A 23,349-nucleotide genomic window follows, 5' to 3' on the forward strand; every position below is an offset into this window, starting at 1 on the left:
ACAATGGTACAAATTTCTCTAGTGCCAGCAATCAAATTAAAGAAGTTTATGACACGCTTAAGTCACAACAGACACAAGAGCAATTGACTGCATTTTTCTCATGCCATTTAAATACAGTGGCAATTTATACCTCCTTTCTCTCCTCACTGGGGTGGTCTTTGGGAGGCAGCTATAAAAAGTACTAAACATCACTTACGAAGATTAATTGGAAACCAGAATTTAACCTTTGAAGATTTTTCCACTATTTTAGCACAAATTGAGGCTATTTTAAACTCCAGGCCACTTCTTCCCCTATCAGCTGATCCACTGGACTTAACTTGTCTTACCCCTGGACATTTTTTAGTTGGAAGTCCTCTCGTTTCGTACCCTGAGCCCAATGTCTCGTCAATTCCTGAAAACCGCTTAGATCGTTGGCAAAGGTTAAGTCAGATTCAACAATTCTTTTGGACTAGATGGACCAAAGAGTATCTCAACAATCCTCAGAATAGGCCTAAATGGATGTCCCCAGTCCCCAATATTGAAACAAATGACCTTGTTCTTCTTAAAGATGAGAACACCAAACCTCTTGATTGGCCGTTGGCCAGAGTAGTAAACACTTTACCTAATAAAGATGGTAAAATACGCTTGGTAAAAATTAGGACTAAAAATGGAATATTTACTAGAAATATAACCAAATTATGCCCGTTGCCCAAATCTGATAGTAACTTAGTTTAACCATAGTATTTCTTGATAAGTTTTGTCTATAAGTTATAATGTATAATGTTTGTTGAAGGCAAAGCCTTCAAAAGGGGGGAGTATGTTAAAAGTTAATTTTAACAATTTATTTTATTTTATGATTTTATGGAATCGAAGTTTATGGTTGTCAAACGAATAATACCTTTTTTCTCAAGTAAATAATTTTTGCCTGAACTTTCTCCCAAATCCCAACATGTGTTTTTACCTACTTTTTAAGAAATGCCTTTGTTACCAGTTTAGCTTAAGTGCACTTAAAAATCCATTTTTCTCCTCAAGTTCACTTAAGTGTTGGCCCCATGACACACGTGCATCCCACATTTTTACCCAACATTTCACCCCGAGTCCCACGAGAAAAAATCAGTATTCACTCCGTCGCCGCAAAAAGAAGTACCTACTCTCGCGCCCCCGAAACACAAGGTTTCTTTCACCAGTGAAGGAATTCACAAAGCTTAAAGTACCGAGAAAATAAGTTAGTCAAGAGCAAGTTGGCGCAAGCAATTCCTCTCTCTCTCACTCTCTTCCGTTTAAGTATTTGTCTAAAGTTCATATATGTATACCTAATTGTTACGATAAAGTAGTTTAAGTTATGTAAGAAGGTCTATAGTGAATAAGTGTGCGTAAAGGTGGAAAACTGAACTGAAAGTGAGTGCAACGTTGTGAGTGCAACAGTGGTTGTCAATAGCTGCACAAACCAAGGTGACGTTAGTGCTAATGCCGTTCCTGGTTCCTGCTAAGTTCCTGCTATTGGTCTTGTGATTCTGGAAGGCTGGTAACGTCAACTAATATTGTAAACCCTGTTAAATAACTAACTTCAACATTGTAAATCGTTCATTAGTCTATACCTGTAAATTATTACTAACCAAAAGGTACAATAAACCCTTATGTAATCGTAAATCACAACTGTGTAATTTATTGAACTGGACCTATGTCATCGAAGGGCTCGTCAATGCAGTAGCCGTTGCTCGAGCAGGTATAGGTAGGTTTTTAAGAAACCCTAATCTATATTCAGTAACTATAAATAGCTCTTTACGCAACGTAAATGTCTTGAGGATAATTTTATAAAAGTTAAAATGTCAACACCTGAATAGAGAGGTATTTATTATAGACTCGTTATTACTTGTATGATTTTATTTTGATGTAATTTTGCTGATTTATGCATAACTTAACTGGATATGATGATACATTTATAAGGGTTTATTTTATGCAAAATACACTAGCAAAGAGAGTTTCAGCTCTTTCTAATAAAATTAATATAATTTTGATACAGATCTGATTATTATTGTAGTATAATTTTAAATTTAGTGCATTTTCTTGCATTATATTTTGCAAAATTTAATTTTGTGTAAAAATACACTATGAACGTAATGTCTCAATATAATTTATTACAATATGTGACCCTGTAAATTTTGTGTTCATATTATAAGAATTTTATGTCAGTGTCAGAAAAATAGATGATTTATTCGATGTAATTTATTTTAAAAAAAATTGTATAGTGAAATCAATTAAAAAAAATTAATTAACTAAATAAATTATTCATTCTTATTAATTGATTTCACTCTCTGATTCCTGATGCCTATTAGTACTGATATTAAAAAATAAGTGAAAGTCAGCTGACGTTCTCGAATATTTTTTGTTACTGACCTCATACAACCAAAATATTCATCCAGTTGCATAATTCATGATTAAGTGATCTGATGCTAATGAGTTGTTAAGCCTTGAAAGTGTTTTTGACTAGTTGGCATTTGATATCGGATTTCCTCGTCTGAAAAAAATGTTTACAAAATCACACCGTTTCCTTTACAGCTTATTTTGAATATTAACTAGACCAATACGTATTTTCTACTTAAGTGCATTTCAAATATGTACAACAGATGCCATTAACCCAATAACTAATCTAGATAAAAATCAAATCTAGATTCAAATTTAGCTGCTAGTGAAACTCGCTTAGACAAATGAGAATGCGACCTTGCTTTCCTTTTCGATTTGGCAATTTGCCCACTAGAAAACATACCAAAAAAAAACATCGTATCGCAAAGAGGTGAAAGGAACACCGAACATGGAGAAAGAACCATTTTACTTTTCACGTAATTCAGATTTAGTTTTTCGATATTTTTTTTCACTTAATTGCGGTGTATTGTTCCGACTGGCACGATTACATTTTAATGGTGTATTGTTCGTTTTTGGTAATTTTGTTTGAAAGGTTGAAATTGAGTTTATATTAATTAACGCAATACATTTAATGTATTAATAATGAAAACTAAATGACTATTATTGCTAGTAATTTTATTTGCTCTGATTGAAAAATGTGTTAGAGATGATTACCATAATTTGTTCTGTGCAAGGGCATATTAAATAGGTTTTTAGGTCGGACAATTTTTTCTATCCTAGATATTAATTCTGGAAAGTTTAATAAGGCAAAGAGAATTTTTAGGTTAGGTGAGGCCTAGAGATATTTTTTGGTTTTAGGCTTTTCTTTTACTCATGATCACTAAAATACCTTGGATAGGGTGGGTGTACAAAATGACAAAATGGGGCAAAACTACATGTTGTAGGTATTTCTGAAACGACTTGCTAGATGGCGCTGGCTCTGCTATCCTTAATAGATGCCTTTACTCTACTCCGTATTGTGTATCATAATTTAGTTCCCCTGAAGCACATAAAGCTTATATGGCTTATGTATATCGGAATGGTATGTCGGCCATCTTGTTTAGCAAAATTGACAGAAATAGCGTTGTTGACATTGACTGATGGAACATCAGTAAAGTTGTCATATCATTTTAGATTTAGGTTTGTTTTTTAATGTATGCCGTAAGCGAGAATTGGGTTTGTGTTAAGGGTGCTATTTTAAATTAATTACTTTTTTTCCTAAAAATTGTTTCAACATTTTTTTTTTCATTATTTTTCACATGAATCATTTTACCACATTTATTTAGAGAGCTTACACTGCCTTTTTTTTTATTTTATTAATACCCATATCATACCACTTCTTGAAGTCTAAGAGAGCTAAGCATCCGGAATGTATCAGAGTGAATGTTTTTGTTATAATTTGTTTTTTTTAGTTAATTTTTATTTTCTGTGAGCATTTATCTTTTAATTAAGTTTTTTGTTTTTAATATTATATTCTAAGTTATAGTATAATGAGAAACCAACAAATATATGTAAGTGACATATGCTATACTATAAATTGTTTTATTTTCAAAGAGTTTATTTCGTATTGCGGCTATTGTTTTTTTTAGTAATACTCTGCTATAGAATTTTTAGATTAGCTTATAGAAACAGAAAGAAGTAAATATCAAATAAAGATAATTTATTCAGCAGTATAATTTATATTTCTTTTAACCTCTTAACTTTATATCCCGAGTAAAGTCGTCTTAGTGCTATGCGTCAAAATTTACCTATCCCGATTTAATTCGTTCGTAAGTTTGTTTCATTTATTTCTTATCCGATTTTTTTCGGGCTACAAAATAAATGTTTAGGCGCTAAACCGAATTATTTGGTGCGCTTGATACCATAATTATAATGCCCTCAAAGATTTCAATTTACTGGCCAATCGTCTTTGAACTTCAACATTACTGACAATAAAAATCCACTGGAATTTTTCAACTTATTTTTTGATAATGAGCTTGTTAGCTGAATTGTTTTGGAAACAAACCTGTATGCCAGTCAGACTCGGAGAATTTTTCGGCGTCTAAGAACCAGAGATGGAAAGAAACAACTTGTGATGAAATAAGAGTGTTTTTCACAATAAATATGACGCAGTCTCTCATAAAAAAACCGGATTTATCGCTCTACTGGTCCAAGAAGCCTATAATAGCCACTCCTATATTTGCTAAGGTAATGCCATATAAACTTTTTTGTCAAATAAAAAAATTTTTGCATTTTTCTAATAACGAAAACTATGATGCTAATACATATCCGTGTCCTAAATTCAATAAAATTTAAGATATTTTTACCCAGCTAAATGAAAAAAATAAGACACTATATTACGAGAGCTTATTATTGTATAAATGCAGATGGATCCAGTATATTCCAAACAAATGAGCCAGATTTGGAATAAAAAATTACATGTTGTGCGAATCTTTTAGTGGTTACATTTGGGACTCTATTATATACACAGGGAAGGGCACAAAATTTGACGAGTCATACGATAATTTACCTAGTTCTACTAAAATTGTAATGACTCTAATGAAGCCTTTACTCATAAAGGGACATTACCTTAAATGAATTGACGAAACAGTGGGCTGCCAAGGCAGTTGTGCATATAGGTCTCCTGATGGACCCGTCATGCCCCACCGGGGGTTACCAGAGCCCAACGGCCTTAGAGAAACCGATAAGGCTCTCTGGTCTGAAGGACTTAAAGTCGCTCGGTACACTGAAAGTGTTACCCAAGTATTTGAAACTGGCGCGCGTGAGTGCTGGGCACTCCCCGAATACATGGTCAACGGTTTCATCCTCCTCACAGCACCATCGGCATTCCGGATTGTCCGCAATACCGATAGTATGGAGATGGCTTCTTAAGTGCCAGTGACCGGTTAAAAGACCTGTCACTCGCCGAATTTCGCGTCTTTTTAGGCGTAGTAGATTTTTGGTGAGACAGGCAGAGGGCCCACCTATGTGCGCTTTGGCCTGTCTCATACCAAGAGACTCAGTCCATCTTCGGTGAGTCCACTTGTCCAGCAGACCCTTCATTGACGCGACCGCAACGCATTTGGCGATTCCAACTATGGGTTCCGGCCCCATCGGCACATTCGCGGATCCCAGTTTTATACTTTACTTGTTTTATACAAATTTTTATACTTTACTTGAATTAGCCGACATCTTGATAGCGTCAAAAACAGATACTTATGGAACACTTAGGTATAATAGAAAGCATCTACCACAAAACATGAAAAAAAAAATAAAAAAAAAAAAATTAAGCTATAGCATTTCAAAGGGGGAAAATGCTAGTCATGAAATGAAAGGATAAAAGGGAAGCTGTTTTATCTACAATTCACAATTGCGCAATGGCCACCAAGGAAAAGTAAGGAAAAGAAGTTCAAAAACCTGTAGCAATAGATGACTATAATGGAACAATGGGTGGAGTTGACAAAGTTGACCAGCATTTAGCGGACTATCCAATTACTCGAAAACGTGGTAAAAAATATTACAAAAAAATATTTTTTTACCTCTTCGAACATGCTTTATGGAATAGTTTCGTGTTGTATAAATAAAAAAGGTGGACTCAAAAAGCATCTCCAATTTAGAATGGATCTTATATCTAAAATGTTGGAAAATTACTGTTCAGTTGAAACTTATTGTAAGGGACGTCCATCAGCACTTCCCAATCCCCTAAGAATCACAGAACGTCGTTTTCCTGCTACAGATAAAAGGCAAAATCCAACACGAGTGTGTCAAGTATGCAGCCGTAAAAAAAGACACAAATGGCAAAAAATACGAAAATAATCAAGATATTGGTGTGCAAAATGTGAAGTTGGCTTATGTGTGGTACCATGCTTCAAACTATATCATACTAAGACCCACTTTTAGAAAAATTGTATTTTATTATTTTTGTAACAAATTTTTCTCAATTTTTTAGTTAACATTATACGCAAATCCCAATAAGGTGTGCCAATGAATGAATTACATATTTATTTTATTTAAAAAATTACTTTTAGTGAGTCGGCATCTTTTTGTATTATTGTGATTGCTTTTGTTTGTAAAAGTAATAAAATACAAATTTAAAAAGTATCAGTTTTGTTTTTTATTTATCATAAATTAACTATGTTACAATTTACTGCCAAATTTGTACTAATACAGGGTGTCCCGGCTCATGTGGGAAATCTCTCAAATCCAGGTAGAACATCGAAAAATAATACCGAACGTTCCTATAAAAAAATTCCTACATGCCTTCTTTACGAAGATACAGCCTCCTAAAAGACGCTGCTGGAAATTGGTTTTTCATAAATTACTTTTCAACTACGCGGTAGAATTTAATAAAAATTTTAGGTGATGAACACTATTAGGGACCTCTTAAAATGACATCCTTAAAATACATTTACCTTGTTTACTTTACCAGAGGCGGACTAGGTTGTACACTTTAATGCGTATATTTTTAACACCCTGTATGTTAAAGTCTAAAAAAACTAAATTTGGATACCTTGAACTCTAGGCTAAAAAAAAGGTACTCTTGTTCATATTCGATAAAATGAACCGTTTTGGAGAAAAAAAATAATAAACGAGCCAATGTTTTTTTTTTTTAATTTTTTTTTAAATGAGATAAGTACGCCAGTTATTCAAAGACTAGAAAATTTCGATGTAAATCATTTAATTAAAAAAAAAATACATGTTCCTAAAAATACAGTGGTGTCCTAAAAAATACTTTTACAAAATATTTCTTATTTATTATACCTTTATTTCTTTTTTGTTGTTCTTAAGATACAAACTAAACATAAAAAAACTAAATAAATAATGTAAATCAATTGTATTGTACCTGACTTATTTATCGGAATTTTTGCATTTTTGAACGCATTATTGTTACAAACGTTGCTATACTCCAAATTTAGCAAATACCTATCATTTAAACCTAATCTTTGTCAACATATTCATCCTTTATTTGATAATATTTTTTTAATTTTTGTATTTTTTGGTAACTTTTAATTTAAATTACGTAAAAAAATGGAGTTTACTTTTATTGAGTATGCAGATATGCATCTTATATATGGTCTGGCGTCTTGCAATGCATTGGAAGCAAAAAGATTGTACGAAGAAAGATTTCCCAATCGCATTATTCCGGATCAGAAAACATTTCAACGTGTTGATCAACGTCTAAGGGAAACTGGTAGGTTTCTGTTTTCCACTTAATGAGGTAATACTATTAAATTTCCTTAATGCAATTTTAGGATGTTTTGACAAAAAAAGAATAAGGGTGGTCGGAGGAGAACAGCATGTACAGTGCATTTGAAAGAAAATACAAAAAGCAACTGTTGTGCCCATATCACTTACAAAAAGTGCATGAACCAGAGATTTTGCTCCTAGAATACACTTCGCAAACTAGCTGTTAGATCAACAGCGAAATAACCCTAACTTTATCAGCACGATTCTTTTTACGGATGAAGCAGGGTTTACCAAAAATGGAATTGAAAACTTACATAACTCGCATGTATGGGCTGATGAAAATACCCGTGATACTATTACTTCTCATCATCAACATCAATTCCAATCAATAAATATCTGGGCAGGAATTATTGTCAATTTTTTGATTGGGCCATTTGAACTACCACCACGTTTAAACGGAGAACTTTATTTGGAGTTCCTCTAGAACAATCTTCCAGAATTATTAGAAGATTTGCCCCTTACAACCCGCCGAGATATGTATTTTATGCATGATGGAGCCCCACCCCATTTTAGCTTTGCTGTAAGATACCACTTAAATAATACTTTTGAAAACCGTTGGATAGGTAGATCTCCCGATCTAACGCCATTAGATTTTTATCTATGGGGTCACCTCAAAACCTTGGTGTATTCCACCCCAGTCGATACTCGGGAAGAACTGCTGCAAAGAATTACATTTCATTGTGATAATATAAAAAACAATCTTGGGTTATTGTGGCGAGTGCAGCAGTCCTCGATTCGTCGTGCCCGCGAATGTGTTAGAGTTCACGGAGCCTACGTCGAACCTACTTATGAAGTTTTTAATAATTAATTGTATATTGCTCGTATTACCACCTTTATTTGGCCATGCCTTTTTACCATTTTGATCGGTCCAATCAGGCACGTCAAACTGTCAGCTTACCAAGCGAGAGTACGCTAGCAGATTTGTTAGAAGAATTTTGAAGAATTTAACTTTTGTTTACATATTTGGTTTTTGGCATTTTTTTGTAAGTTGTTTTTTCTAACTTAAAAACATACACTCATACACTCATAGGTTTTTTTTATTATTTTGTAAAAGTATTTTTTAGGACACCACTGTATTTTTAGGAACACGTATTATTTTAAATTAAATGACTTACATCGAAATTTCTCTGTTCTTTAAATAACTAGCGTACTTATCTCATTAAAAAAAAAATATATATTGGCTCGTTTATTATTTTTTTCTCCAAAACGGTTCATTTTACCGATAATGAACAAGAGTACCTTTTTTTAGCCTAGGGTTCAAGGTATCCAAATTTATTTTTTTAGACTTTAACATACGGGGTGTTAAAAATAAACGCATTAGGCGACCTAGTCCGCCCCTGGTAAATTTTACTGCATAGTTTATAAGTAATTTATGAAAAATCAATTTCCAGCAGCGTCCTTTAGGAGGCTGTAGGAATTTTTTTATAGGAACGTTCGGTATTATTTTTCGATGTTCGATCTGAATCCAAGAGATTTCTCACATGAACCGGGACACCCTGTTTCCATTAAAAACAACAACTTAAAAAACTGTTTATAAATTAGACCATAAAATTAATCCAAAATTTATTTTAAGTCATAAAAAAAATGAATTTCTTTAACAGGTTTTGTATTTTTAATTTGATTAGTTAAGAGGTTAAAATAATTATAAATTTTAATAGAATATTTAATTTAGTTGTACTTAAATTGTATGTATGTGTGTATTTTTTTACTCTTTGTGTCGAGGTCTGGCATGTTTCGATTATAAATTATTTTTAATAATATAGATTATGCATTCTTTTAACTCGTGTAGGATTAGTACATGGATGTTAGTACTTATGTCGTTAGTTCCAAGTTTTATTCAAAAACCATATCTCAATTGTATTCTAGTTCAACTATAGATATACTTTATAAAATGTTCTTTTTTTTTTGGGTCACAAAGTTGAGGACTAGACTCTGCACTGCGGAAATCTGAACTTGTCGGTCTTTTATTTGCGTATATAGTTTTGTATTTCACTTATAAATATTTTATGTATCGTATTTTTGTAAATAAAAACATTTAACATTAATATATTATTATCCTTTATTGAATCTATGGCTGTGTTAGTAAAATAGAAATATTATTAAACTAATGGTAATATCTTGAAATGGACGATAAGAAAATAGCACAGAAGTCTTCACAATCTTCTCTAATCTGTTTGGGTTGGCGTAATCTACTCTAAATACTTTTAGATTAACTTTAATTTATATACTGTCTATTAGAATAAATTATTGTATATTATATACAAATTTAGGCAATTATTTTTCAAAAAAAAAAAAATAAACGTATTAAAGAAGAACATTGTTTTATTTCCATTTTGAAATTGGTGATATGTAGTTAACAATAATGTAACTGATTATTGCAGTACATTAACTCATTTAGATATTTAAATATATATCTGACGCTAACACCTAATCAAAAAGTAACCTTTTTGCGTGAAGGCTTACTTTAGATATTGCAATTAAATAACAAAATTATGAGATTTCTTATTAAATGAAATTTTATCTTGGCGCCTTTATTTGGCCATGCCCTTTTACCATTTTGATTGGTCCAATCAGGCACGTCAAACTGTCAGCTTACCAAGCGAGAGTACGCTAGCAGATTTGTTTGAAGAATTTCGATCAGTTTGTATGCAACCACCACTTCTCTATAGTTTTGTGTTTTATGCCCTTAAGCAAATCTATCTAAGTAGCACGTGGTTGAAAGTTTATTTTCACACCAAAAATTTGAAATTATATGAAAATAAAATAGTAGAGATATGTATAGGTTTCAAAATAAATATCCTATTTTCATGTCATAACTGCTTAATCTAATTTTATGTGTTCAGACTGCTTGGCTACCGACTAAAGCACTTAAAAATATTTTTTATTGCAAACTTGGCGCTCGTGCGCGCTTTTCGTTATGAATAATACATATATATTAGTAGTCTGTTGCCATGTCAAAACTCTAAATACACATTATTATTAATATATTGTTTGGAATGATGCGCGTGCAAAAAAAAAGCGACCATGCATAAGCATGCTAACGCGGTATATTGCGTGGGTGCCATATTATATTTATTTAGGTGAGTGCCATGCAGTTTTAGTATTTTTTTTAATTTTTCGTGAAAAGGGATATTAATAAATTTATATTTTTGATCTTTCCCTCAATGCAGCTTATAAAGATACTTGTGTGTAAAAGTCTAAGGGATAAATGATAAATTATGCAATATATAAAACCTCTCGGATTACTTGCCCTTTTGGAAAGGATGTTTTCAGCTAATTCTTCTTATGACGAGGTGTTCTGCTTAGCTTCTTTTGGACTAGATTCGTAACTATGTTTAACTTTATTTCAGAACCTGGTTAGCTTGAACTTCATTGAAGCTGAACCAATTATTTTTATTTTTATTAATACGAATATTCATCATTTCTATTAACAAAAATCATTGTATTATGCTTTATTGTGCGTTGTATTATTTTCACTGTTGAAGAATGGGGACAGTTTAAGTTATGATTTTAAGGTAGGGATATAAAATAAAAACAACTTAAAGCTCTTAAAAGATCCAAAAATATGGCCACCAGGTAGGTACCATGATAGATAGCAAAAAAGTAAATTCTGAAACGCATGCTTATTTAGCTTTCACGTCCCAAGAAGCAACATCAGCAGTGTTACATATTCCGATCACATCAGTAACAAATTCTGGTGAGACCAAATTTTGGTTGATTGGTCGTGGTAAGAAAGCTATAGCTGCAAGTAAATTCTATGTAAGGGAAAAAGAAAATGATGACCCGATGGAAAAAAGAAAGAAAGAAAATGTGCTATATTACGTAAGAATAATCTCGTGTACAAGCATTCTACAAGCTAAAAAAACAAAAATACAATTTCAAAAATTGACAAAACAATGAACAAAATTAAACACAAGAAGACAAAAGTTTTTGAACATACTTGAATTAAAGATAACTAAATAAAATAATCAATTACTAAATAGCGGTAAACTTGTTGACAAAACTAGAGAAAAAAAACTTTCCATGTCCAAGGTTAAAACCTATCATTAAAAAAGTCATCCAGGTTATAATACGCCTTAGCCAGTAAAAGCGTCTATAATTCTCTTTTAAATTTCTTAACATCCAATATATGTCTAACGCATAGAGGAACATGATTGTAAATTTTTTTACTTATGTAAATTAATGAGTTTTTGGTAAGGGAAGACGTAGGAATAGGTAGGGGAACATCATTTACACGACGAGTCAAATGGCCAGTGTCATCAGAGGGTAGTTTGGGAATTTTGTGAATAAGAGCAGCTGTTTCTAAGATAAAGAGTGAAAAAAGAGTTAGGATTTTTTCAAAAATGAAGAGGGGTTTGCAAGAATCTCTAAACTTAGCAGAACACAGGTATCTAACTGCTTTTTTTTGAATAACAAAGACAATGTTAAGTAGCCCTTTATTGGTTAAACCCCAAAAAGGCAAGCCATACCGAATATGAGATTTAATAAGTGAAAAGTACACTGAACGTGCAACCACCCCTCCCAGCTCTTGTTTTGCCATTCTTACTGCAAAACATCCAGAAGATAATTTCCCAGCCAAATGTAAAATATGATCTTCAAACCGAATGCGACCATCAATGGTAATTCCTAGGAACTTGCAGCACTCTTTATTCTGCAAGAGGGAATTTTCGTCAAACATCAGACCCTGAACATCGCACTTAAACCCCATTATAGACGTCTTTCTTACATTTAACACGAGCCTGTTGGAAACACACCACCCTGATAAAATTTGAAGATTTTCAAGGATACAAGTCTTAATATAATCAGAATTTTTATGGCTCCATAGTATGGTGGTATCATCAGCAAACTGAACCACCTGGTCCTGCAGTTTCAATGAACTCAAGTCATCCACATACAGTAAAAATAACAGTGCTCCCAACACTGAACCCTGGGGACCGTCGCATTTCAGGGACCTAGAAGCAGATAAACGCCCTGACACTGTAACCTTCTGAGTACGACTTGATAGATAGGATTCAAGCCATCGCAACGCTACGCCCCTAAAACCATATTTATCGAGCTTAGATAACAGTATTCCACACAGTCAAATGCTTTGGATAGATCACAAAACACTGCCGCCGATGACTCTCCAGAATTCAAGAACACATAGACGCTCTCCAAAAAGCTAAAAACAGCATCATGAGTCCCTTTACCGGCTTGAAATCCAAACTGATTTGCAGACAAAATGCCATTATGATGCAAAAAGGGCAAAATTCTGCTTTTTGAAAGTTTTTCAACTATCTTAGAGAGGGTAGACAAAATAGAAATAGGACGGAAATTACAAGGCTGACCCAAATCTCCACCCTTATGAAGAGGGATAACCACTGCCTCTTTTAAACATGAAGGAAAAAGGCCAATATGTAAAGAATTGTTTATGGCAGAAACTAAAGCATTTAAGGTTGAATCCGGCAAAAAGAGTAACAACCTCGAAGATATCCCATCAGCTCCAGATGCTTTATGGTTTCTTAGGTGTTTAATTTCATTTTTTACTTCGGTAAGATCGACAGGATGAAAGAAAAATGAATGCTCAACCGACACTTGTTGAAGATAGTGTAAGGGATCAATGTTACTACGAATGCCCTTGAGCAAGATATTAGGTATATCACAATAATAGTCGTTTAAAATGTCAGATCTTAACTCCGGTTCAGATGCTTTTCTATGGCAATGTCTAAAATCATTAATAATCGACCAACACTCTCTTTGCCTATTTGATGACATATTTAAGCGATCCCTATAATAATTAGATTTTGCTGCTTTAATTGTCTTTCTATACAGACTATGGTATTTCTGATGATATATAAGGATATTTTCATTTGTGGTATATTTGCACAATTTAGTCAAAAAACGGAGGTTTTTAGCTGAAATTCTAAGGCCTCTTGTAACCCATGGTTTTCGTTTCTTAGTTTTAAGCCTCATTTTAGGAAAGCACTGATTGATCTTATCACACAGAACTTGAAAAAATAAAGTAAGTGGGTCAGAAGCCGTTTCAAGTGCATTCCAATTTATCGAAGCTGTAGCAGCAGAAAAAGCATTGAAATTTCTCCTGCTGAAAATTCTTCCCATATAATGAGATGAAGATAATACCGTATTATATGGCATTTTAGCAAGAATAGCTTCATGGTCGGAAATACCAGATGGAAGTACTGTGAATAAAACGTCATCAAAGAAGTAATGATGAGGCAAACATCTGATGCAGAAAATAGTCGCTACTTAATAATTTAGTTAACGTTAAATTAGTACCACTACCTCTAGTTGCAATTTTGTTTTGCAACAAAAACTTTTTGCAGACTGTATTCTAAATTGGCACTACCATTAACAAATAAAAATCTAAAAAGCAATAGCAGACAATGTCTTTTAACTCATCATCATTTGTAAACGTTTCGTCTAGACTCCAGACAAAACCATTCTTAACAAATTACCTTAAAGGAATATTAAGTATTATTAATTAACTACAATATTTTTACAAGCAATTATCATACAATTAATTATTTTATTACAAATAATAAAATTTTCATGGTACGATCGCCTTTAATCTTCACCATCTTAATTTCGCTAATGGATTTCTCTGATCGTCTGCCAGGTAGAAGTAATCATGATGACTTTGTAAGTAATTATGTTTGGCTAATAAAGCGAATTTGTTGAAACATTTTAAACCAGGTCAATAGTTATTGTATAATCAGTTTTAAGTACATGCACTTTTACTGAGAAGCCTTGATATTTTAACAATAATTTTTGTATATAGCTGATGATTCATATGTAAATAATGTGAATTTATCAATTTATAAAATACGCCTTTTTAATTATAAATTACATACATTTTTATCCATTTTAGCCTAAAATAACTTGGGTAGCCGTCTCAATGACCCATTAAATACATGTAACAATAGTAGGTTTAATCTGTTGACCGGATGAGCTAGTAAATCGTGTGGCGCCTTTTCCTGTCCTAGTTCAAGCAAATTGATGCTGAGCAAACATTTTTGTTGATAATATGTTACAGGGAAGTGATTGATAATTATCGTAGATTTAATATTTGTCAAGGCACTTACTTTTTTCCAGAAAAATTTATCATAGAAATTAAAATTTTAGGATTACATTTCTGCTAATAATTTTTTTTAGTTTCAAAGATTTTTTTTGTAACTATTTAATTTAAAATTTCAGTTCCAAGCCTAATTTCGTTTATTCTAAAGGAATCGTTATATGTCAAAGTTATCGTCAAAGATGTTGAAGTACAAATTTTATGAAAGTATATGACAGCAGGAAACTCTGTCTAATAAAGTAGACTCAGAAATAAAGTAGACTCAAAGAAAATCATTAAAGGCCAAAAAAAAGCAACTAGCCAATGGTTCACCAGCCAACACCATGTTGCAAGAGTATAGCTTGATCGAAGAATATCATAAAAGAATCAAGAGATTATCGATCGAGATCGAAGAAATAAAGATTGATAAAGCGTTTATAAAATTCGGAAAGCTACTCTGTACTCAAGATCTGTGCTTAAAAGAGAAAAAGAATTACTAAAAAATGTAATATAAGAACTATTTTTAAATCACAAAACACATTACGATATTTATTAATAAATACTAAACCTTTAATAAAAATTAATTTAATAAAAATGTAATATATAAAACGGGTTAATATATAAATGGTTTATATATAAAATACTTGTGGTAAATTTTATATAGGTAAAACCTGTAAACCATTACCAAAAATAATTAATGAACATAAATCTTACATAAAAAACAATGATTTTCAAAAATCCAAAATTACACAACATGCATTCGACAATAATCATAGAATAAATTGGAATGCTTCCTCAATTTTAGCAAAGGAGCCAATTTCAAAATTACGTAAACTAAAGGAAAGTGCATTTATAATGTTAAATGAAGATAAATGCTTAGCTACTTGTTCGGTTGATTTAAATAATACATGGATTCCTTTGCTAAAAAAAGAGGTAGAACAGGGAATGCTTAAAATGAATTAATAATTGAAAATATTTGATATTCATATATTTTCTATCATTAAATTACATTAAGATCCCTTTAATTTTAAAAAAGTAACCTTTGAATTTTTTTGTAATCTTTCAAAACAGTTTGTCAAACTATTAATAAACCGTGAAATTATATAAAAAAGTATTTAAAGTTTGTGGACTTAGGAAGGAGTTTTGAAGGAAGTATTATGTAGCAGGAAATTTGAAAAATAGGCATATTTTGTTTATATTTTTTATTTAATTTAATTTTACTTTAATTACCTTGATAACGGTAGTTAGTAGATATAACTACCGAAACGCTGGCTCAAATTAGGTATTTTTTTAAAAAGTAGGTCTTCTCGTTGTTTTTATCGTTTTTTAATTTTAATATTCATAACAAAGTTAGTTAGGATATTGAAAAGAAGAAACGAGCTCAGAGATTAATAGATTAAACCTCAGCTTCTAGATATATAAAATGTTTATTATACCTCAAGTAAATTATTGTATTTAAAACTTATTAAACTTTAATTAAATTAAGTATATCGAACGGTATCATTATAGATTTTAGTTCATATTTCTTTTAAATATGTGAATAAGTCTATTTTCTTCTTCTTTTCAATTTTTTGAGCGTGTGAGATAAAAATTTCTAAATTGATTTTTGCTATAAGTGACTAATAACTACTTAATACCTAATAAAATAAATAACTCTTTATGAATTTGTCACAACAATACAGATTTTACTAAGGTCTTTTAAGTTCTACGATACAATGTTAAGAATTTCATGTATAATAATTGTGACCAACATGAAGGTTTTAAAGATCCAAAAAGAATTTAGTGATCCTATACAAAATAAATAGGAAAAAACTGCAGTATTTCAAGAATATCATGAGAGGTCCAAGACATAAAATTCTACAACTCATAATCAAAGGAAACATTTTGGTGTAAATGATCAATGTATAAGTATTGAATTGTTCTTAAAAGAGTCAGGATTTACTCTTTTTATAAGCGATACGTAAGACATAAATAAAATCAGATTTCAAGAATTCGATATTTGCTAGGAAGTTGCTTTGGATGGAGATTGTGTTACCGTTTAGCAATAAATAACCATTGGTGCATGTAGTGATTTCCATATTTTGCAACATGCGCGTTAAAGCTATATTACAGACATTTTTTAACAGTAGGTTATTCCATTTGCCCAATTTCTGGAATCTTATCATAATGCTTGACCACATATAGCGCAAATAGTATGTGAAGAGATAATACGTACAATATAAGGATATATTAATGAAATGAATTAGTTAACTAGGCTGTTTCATTGGAATTACTAATTCTAATTTAAAACTGTTAATAATTAGGGCCGTTAAGGCCGAAAAGTTGCCTTTATAATAACAAAATTTTAAAATAAATTGGCAAAAAATTTAGCCAATCTTCTTAGCCAATCGTTCATTAACGAATTCCTCTGGGGATATCGAGAGTTTCTCCAGAATAATTTGTCTAAGATTTATGACACTTGGTCCCGATATTTTTTTATTTTTTCTGGAAAGGGGATCAAAGATGACTATAAGAATTTTGGTATATGGCTCTATAACAGCATATCAAAATTGTTCAGAGGATATTTTAGTCACAGCTTTAACGCAGAGGTCTGTTTAATCTTTTCCAGCTGAAGGCCTATATTTGAGGAATCCATAGAATATTGAATGTCTATAATAAGCCTAGCTGCAAACCATAGGCGAGGCTATTTGGGTTCACCATCTCTCAGACAATGATGTCAAATCGATTTTTCAATTTTTTATTCAATATATAATATTCTTAATCCACTATGTATTTTTTTTATGTGTTCTATTTTCTAACAGAAAATTTACTCTTTAAAAGTTTCTTTCATTTGCTGACTAATAATATATACTTTAAGAGTAATCAACAATTTTTTTAGAATAAAAAAAAGATTCCTGACAAAAAAGATAATGAAAAAAAAAACAACTTGGCAACGTTCAATACCTTTTTGTTTACAATTCACGTATCCGATGTTGCCACTTTGTGTTGTTTTTCTAGATAATTTTTCATATATGTGAAGCTAGCGCCCGATCGATATCCATCAACCAAAGATCTAGAACGTAGCATATGTCGTTTGCTAGCAACCTATTTAGTTACGGTTATTATTAGTTTACGCCCGCTGTTATTTAATCGATATAATGCCCGTATCTCCTAACATTCCCAAGAAATTTTAATATTTTTTTGTCCCGATATTAACAATTAATAACTAAATCGATTTATAGTGGTTATAAACCTCTACAAACTAAAGTTATTTTGTGAAAATTACTTAAAAAGTCGAATGTTAAAGAAATGAAAAATGCTCCCAAAGGATTTGATTTAATCTTTTTTCTATAATAAATATCTAAGTGCATTTGAGATGGTTGCTAACCTCTACAAACAAAAGTTTTTTGGTAGAAAAATATTGAATTGTTAGATGTTAAAAAATGCAAAAAAGCAACTTGGCAACGTAAAATACCTGTATGTTTACAATGCACGTATTCGATGTTGCCACTTTGTGTTGTTTTTTTAAGATATTTTTTCATATCTGTGAAGCTAGCGCCCGATCGATATCGAACAACTAAAGATCTAGAACGTAGCATATCTCGTTTGCCAGCGACCTATTTATAGATCTAATAACTATTTATCCTAACCTATTTATAGTTTTTTTTGTATAAAAAGCTATGTAACTCCTAACGGGCATTATATTGATTAGATAATATCTATTGCTGGCAAATGACATATGCTGCGTTCTCAATTTTGGTCACTGGATATCAACCAGATACTACCTTCATTTTTGCACACATTAATTTTGCTTTGCTTTGAAGAGTGTTTTTATGCACGCCAGGTATCTTTTTATTGTTTTTGCGTAACAGATGTCGAAATGAAACATCCGCAGTTCTATATATGGGACGAAACACAGGCTGGTCGGGGATCTGAGGAAATAAGTTCAGCCTTAACCAACTTCTTGCAGAATATTCAGTTGGATGATACCATTAACACCATTCGCCTCTTTGCAGATGGTTATAGTGGTCAAAATAACCAACATGTTATGCACGCTCTTGCCTATTGGTTGCTTAAGGAGTCTCCGCAATACGTAGAAAATATAACTTGTTTCTTTCCAGTTCGCGGCCACTCATACTTACCACCAGATCAGTCTTTGGTCAAGTTGAAAAGAAAATGCGAAGAGAAATTTTTGACCCTAGTGGATACCACAGAATTTATAAAGAGGTTGCAGATATCAAAATTTTAGGAACCGATTGGCATATAAAAGATTATAAAGATTTAACTAAAATTCTTAAAAAAGTTGAAGGAATAAGTGAAATGAAAAGGATCTTTCTCCAAAAATTAAGAACTAATAAAGGGATAGAAATTAAAATTAAACTTGAGCCAACATATCGGTACGACGACACCTCAAAACAGTTTTTATTAATTTGCAAGAGAGGTTATAGCTTCAATAAAGACTTGAAAGTGTGTCCCGTTTGACCCCTGACTAATAATATAAAACCGGAAAAGAAGAATGATATACGTATGCTTTTAGAAAAAAGATTTGGATTGAATTGGAAAGAAATTATTTCACTATCCACCTCCCGTTTTTACAATAAGGTGTTATAAGCAAATTTGGAGGTAATAGATAACGCTGACGATCCGGAAGAAGAGTGTCTTTGTCTTGAGGAAGAAAAGGGACTAAAGCATATCTAAAATATAAGAATAAATAAAACCTTTTGATTTTTTTATTAAATAAATCTTTCTTCTGCATTGAATTTTATTAAAAACTCCTAAATAGGTTTTATATTTTTATTTGTTGCTAAAATACTAATGAAAAAAAGGTAAAATAATAAATTCTAACTAAAAAACTAAAAAATAGGTATTATTTCAAATTTCATCTTTAGAGGAGTGAGTTATCAAAACGCATTTTGTCCTATATGATAAATCAAAGCATTTTGTCCTAGAATTTTATTACTTTTTTTAAAAACCTCTGCTATTTTTGATTTGAACAACATAATTTTTTTATATCTGCGGATGTATAACTCTCGATTTTACACATTATTTTACTCTAAGCCATTTTTGGTTTAGCTGTAAATCGTTTTTGCTCGTTATTAAGAAACTGGATTTAGGTGACATAATGCGCTTTGATAAGTCACTCCTCAAATATAGTTCTAAATAGTTTTAGTTATTAAACGAGTTTCACTTTTTCTTTTGCTTTATAATAAGGAATGCAACTCAGTTTCTGCTAATTATAATAATTAACTATATCACTTCATATTCTTCTGTTAAAATTGAGTAATCACTGGCAACATGGAATACTAAGCATATTTTATCAACAAAATATCCCCTCTACCCCCTGTGTAGTTGTTGCGCTCAATGCAAAGCAGCCAATGTTTATTTTAGTGTATTCAATGTTCTAAGCTTGAATCTTGTTCAGAAACATCTATTCGGACAGTATTTTTAATATAATGCGAACATATTCCCTTTACAGATTTAAATAATTTTTTACAGATTCTACCAATAAATTTGAAAGAAATAATCTATAAACAAATATCACTTGAAACTAATATGAAGGCGTTAAAACTATTTAATAACATGCATATCATAATCTTCAGAACTTTATCACCCTAAATTACCATGAGAATAAACTAATATGTTGTTCACCTATGTGCCTATCTCGGTTCTGAAACCACAATCTAATGTAAGATAATGACGAATTAATACAAACTTTTGTGGTTTTGGTCAAGAATCAAAACAGTTGTTATCTCATTCCCAAGAACCCAATAATTATCTATTATACTAAAGTTTATTCATCTTTTACATAAGTTTATTAAAATTAAACTTAAAACTTAAGTAGATTCGTATTCAAACAATGACCTAAGAATAGTGCACCCGAACAACATCAACGTATAATAAAATCATGCTGTTAGAACCGTGGAAATCACGAAAGAAATGCATACAAACGGTAATCATGGTTGTATGAAAACTCACGAAAGAAAATTAGCATTTTATATTCCACGAATTGCAATGAACTTTGTATTGATTTGAAATTTTTCGTTTTAAAGTATGTTAAGGTGGTCTGAATAAATGAGTAGATATGGGTGGTAGACAGAAAAGAACAAAAGAAAAGTGGAATAATGATAAATATTAGGGACAACGCATACTATACAAATTAAATGAAATATTTGGCCATTAAATAAAGTATAGTATTAGTTTTTTTAGATGAAATAGTGAAATAAATCAAAAAAATAAGTCATAAAATGTATTCTTCAAAAACCATTTTTTTTTTCAAAAGATAAGTGAAAACAAATAAACAGATATTAAAGGATTTACTAAAGATTTTGTTAAGGAGTTTTATGAGAGTCTTAAGACTATAATATATTAGCTTAAAGGAAAGCTTTAAAAGATCTCCTCCTTTAAAAAAATAAGAAAAACCTAAAATCTTAATAATGGCATGTGTTATTATTTATTGTTTTTAAATGCATAGTGAATAAAGTAAATTTAAAAAATAAAAATAGAGTATATTTATGCAGCATGAATGATTTTGACAAATATTTGAACAAATTCATAAACCCAGGATTATTAAACTATGAACGAATATTGTCCAGAAATTAGGATTTTCATGCGTTAAGACATAGAGACAAATTGACCTAAATGAATATTAAATATTTTACTAAAAACTAGTTACCAAAACTGAAGCGCTTTTAAAATAGCTGTAAACTATCTAACATAGATAACATTTTAAAAAATTTTAAAATTATCCGATAACTTTTGTGGCTATACATTTAGCATACAAAGGTAAAAAATCTTTATTTTTAAAGAAAAAAAAAATCTCTAAGAGCATGCACTACAGAAACTATAGAAAATAAAAAACCTTAGATTTTTCGATTAAAGAGTGAAATAAGCAGAAAATTTTCTTGTGCACTTTTTTTCCAAACGCAAACATGGAAGAACTTATAAGCTCTTTTTATTTAAATTCTTGACTAAAATATTAGCACTAAAAATAAAAAGCTATAATAATATATAAAAAAAATTAATATTTATTTTATAATATTATATATAAATTCTTTTACGCAATAAATACATATAGATTTTAGGTTTTTATTGCGGCAGTTAAAAAAGTCTTATGCTCAAAAACAGGCCTCCAGACCATAATAATATAGATTCAAAACTTTTGCATTATCCTAAATTTTCAAAAGTTTTTTTAATGGCAAAAATAGATTAAAAACTTATAAATTCACTAGTTTTAATTAAAGAAAACATATAAAATGATTGTAAAAAACTTTTTTAGTTTTAGGATTTGTTTTTAATACACATTGAAATTAACAGGTTGATAGTTTTTTTGATAGTTTTTTTAATAAAGTTACTGGAAAACTTTTACTACCGTGTATTTCCACCTCGAGCATTTATGCTTGGAATAGCATGATCATACTTTCTATGAGATTGGAGATATGGATAGAACTTATTAGCATTTTTTGACATGTTTAACTAAAAAATTATTTATCAAAAATTATAGCCATTGAGCATTTACTTTTTAATAGATCTACTGTCTATCTGCTACCACCTTCTGTTATTTTTCAATTATATAGGATTCAAAAGCCCTGCTTAGCTTATAAAAAAATACTGTACACGGCTCATTGCATGTACTTAATTGTAATTTAAATGTAATTAAATATTATTACCATTTAGCATTTATGCTTGGAATAGCATGCTCATACTGTCTATGAGATTGGAAATATGGACAGAACTTATTAGCATTTTTTGAAATCTTTTACTTAAAAATTAATTATCAAAAATTAAAGCCATTGAATATGCTAAGTCTGTCTACTAGCTCCTTTTGTTACTTATCGATTATATAGGATTCAAAAGCCCTGCTTAGATTATAAAAAAATACTGTATATGGCTGATTGAATGTACGTAATTGTAATTTGAATGTAATTAAATATAATTACCCATTTAAAAATATCCACGATTGTGCTCTTAATATTTCCAAATTCATACTGAATTTAATTATTAAACCATTTTATGGAAATTGCCCTTTGCAGACGTGAAGCATTATTTCTTAGTAATTATCAATGATTTGTGGGCTTGTATTGAATGTAAAAAAGTGTAATATCATATAAAATGTAAAAATCATGTAAAAAAGAGGTCTTATGTCCATTTTTAGTGCATTTAGTGCCTAACTAAACTGTATTATACTAAATGTAATTTTTCTTATGTATTGAATCATCGTTTGGTCTATAACATAAACTTTGGACTTCAAATAGGCCCATGAGCAAAAATAAATAGGTTCAGGTTATATTCAGTGAAAAGGAAAGCAAAAAATCCATTGAAATAGTTCTATACAAAGCTTAAACATTCACTAAACTATACAATTGAATATAAGAGATTGGATCTTTATCTTATAATTACTATATGAATGCTTTTTAGTTTCTATCGTATGGCACTCCTAACTAAGTATCTAGATCACTAAGTTTAAGACTATGTTCTATCGCTTAAATACGAACGGAACCATTCCACTCCCTTACCTCTGAAACCATATATCTTCAACTTAGGTAATAATATTCTGTGACTAACACAATCGAAAACTTTCGTTCATAACACAATCGAAATCTCGTTCAAGTCATAAAACATTACCGTTGCAATCTGTCGGTCATTTAACTTCAGATAAAGCCTTTCTAAAAAATTAAAAATTGCATCACTTAATATTAATTAATTAATAACCT

The 23,349-nt window shown here is 30.9% G+C and overlaps 1 protein-coding gene across 1 annotated transcript in view; it reads left to right on the forward strand.

Moving 5' to 3' along the window:
• The window catches only part of LOC126735247 (uncharacterized), a 28,625-nt gene that overhangs the window by 4,735 nt on the left and 541 nt on the right, over positions 1-23,349 (forward strand). The window contains exons 2-3 of the mRNA XM_050439196.1: positions 251-613; positions 18,511-18,731. Coding sequence (XP_050295153.1) covers positions 251-613; positions 18,511-18,731 — 584 coding nt within the window. The remainder of the gene's footprint in view (positions 1-250; positions 614-18,510; positions 18,732-23,349) is intronic.

This window comes from Anthonomus grandis, chromosome 4 (genome assembly GCF_022605725.1).
Source record: "Anthonomus grandis grandis chromosome 4, icAntGran1.3, whole genome shotgun sequence".
Lineage (NCBI taxonomy): Eukaryota > Metazoa > Arthropoda > Insecta > Coleoptera > Curculionidae > Anthonomus > Anthonomus grandis.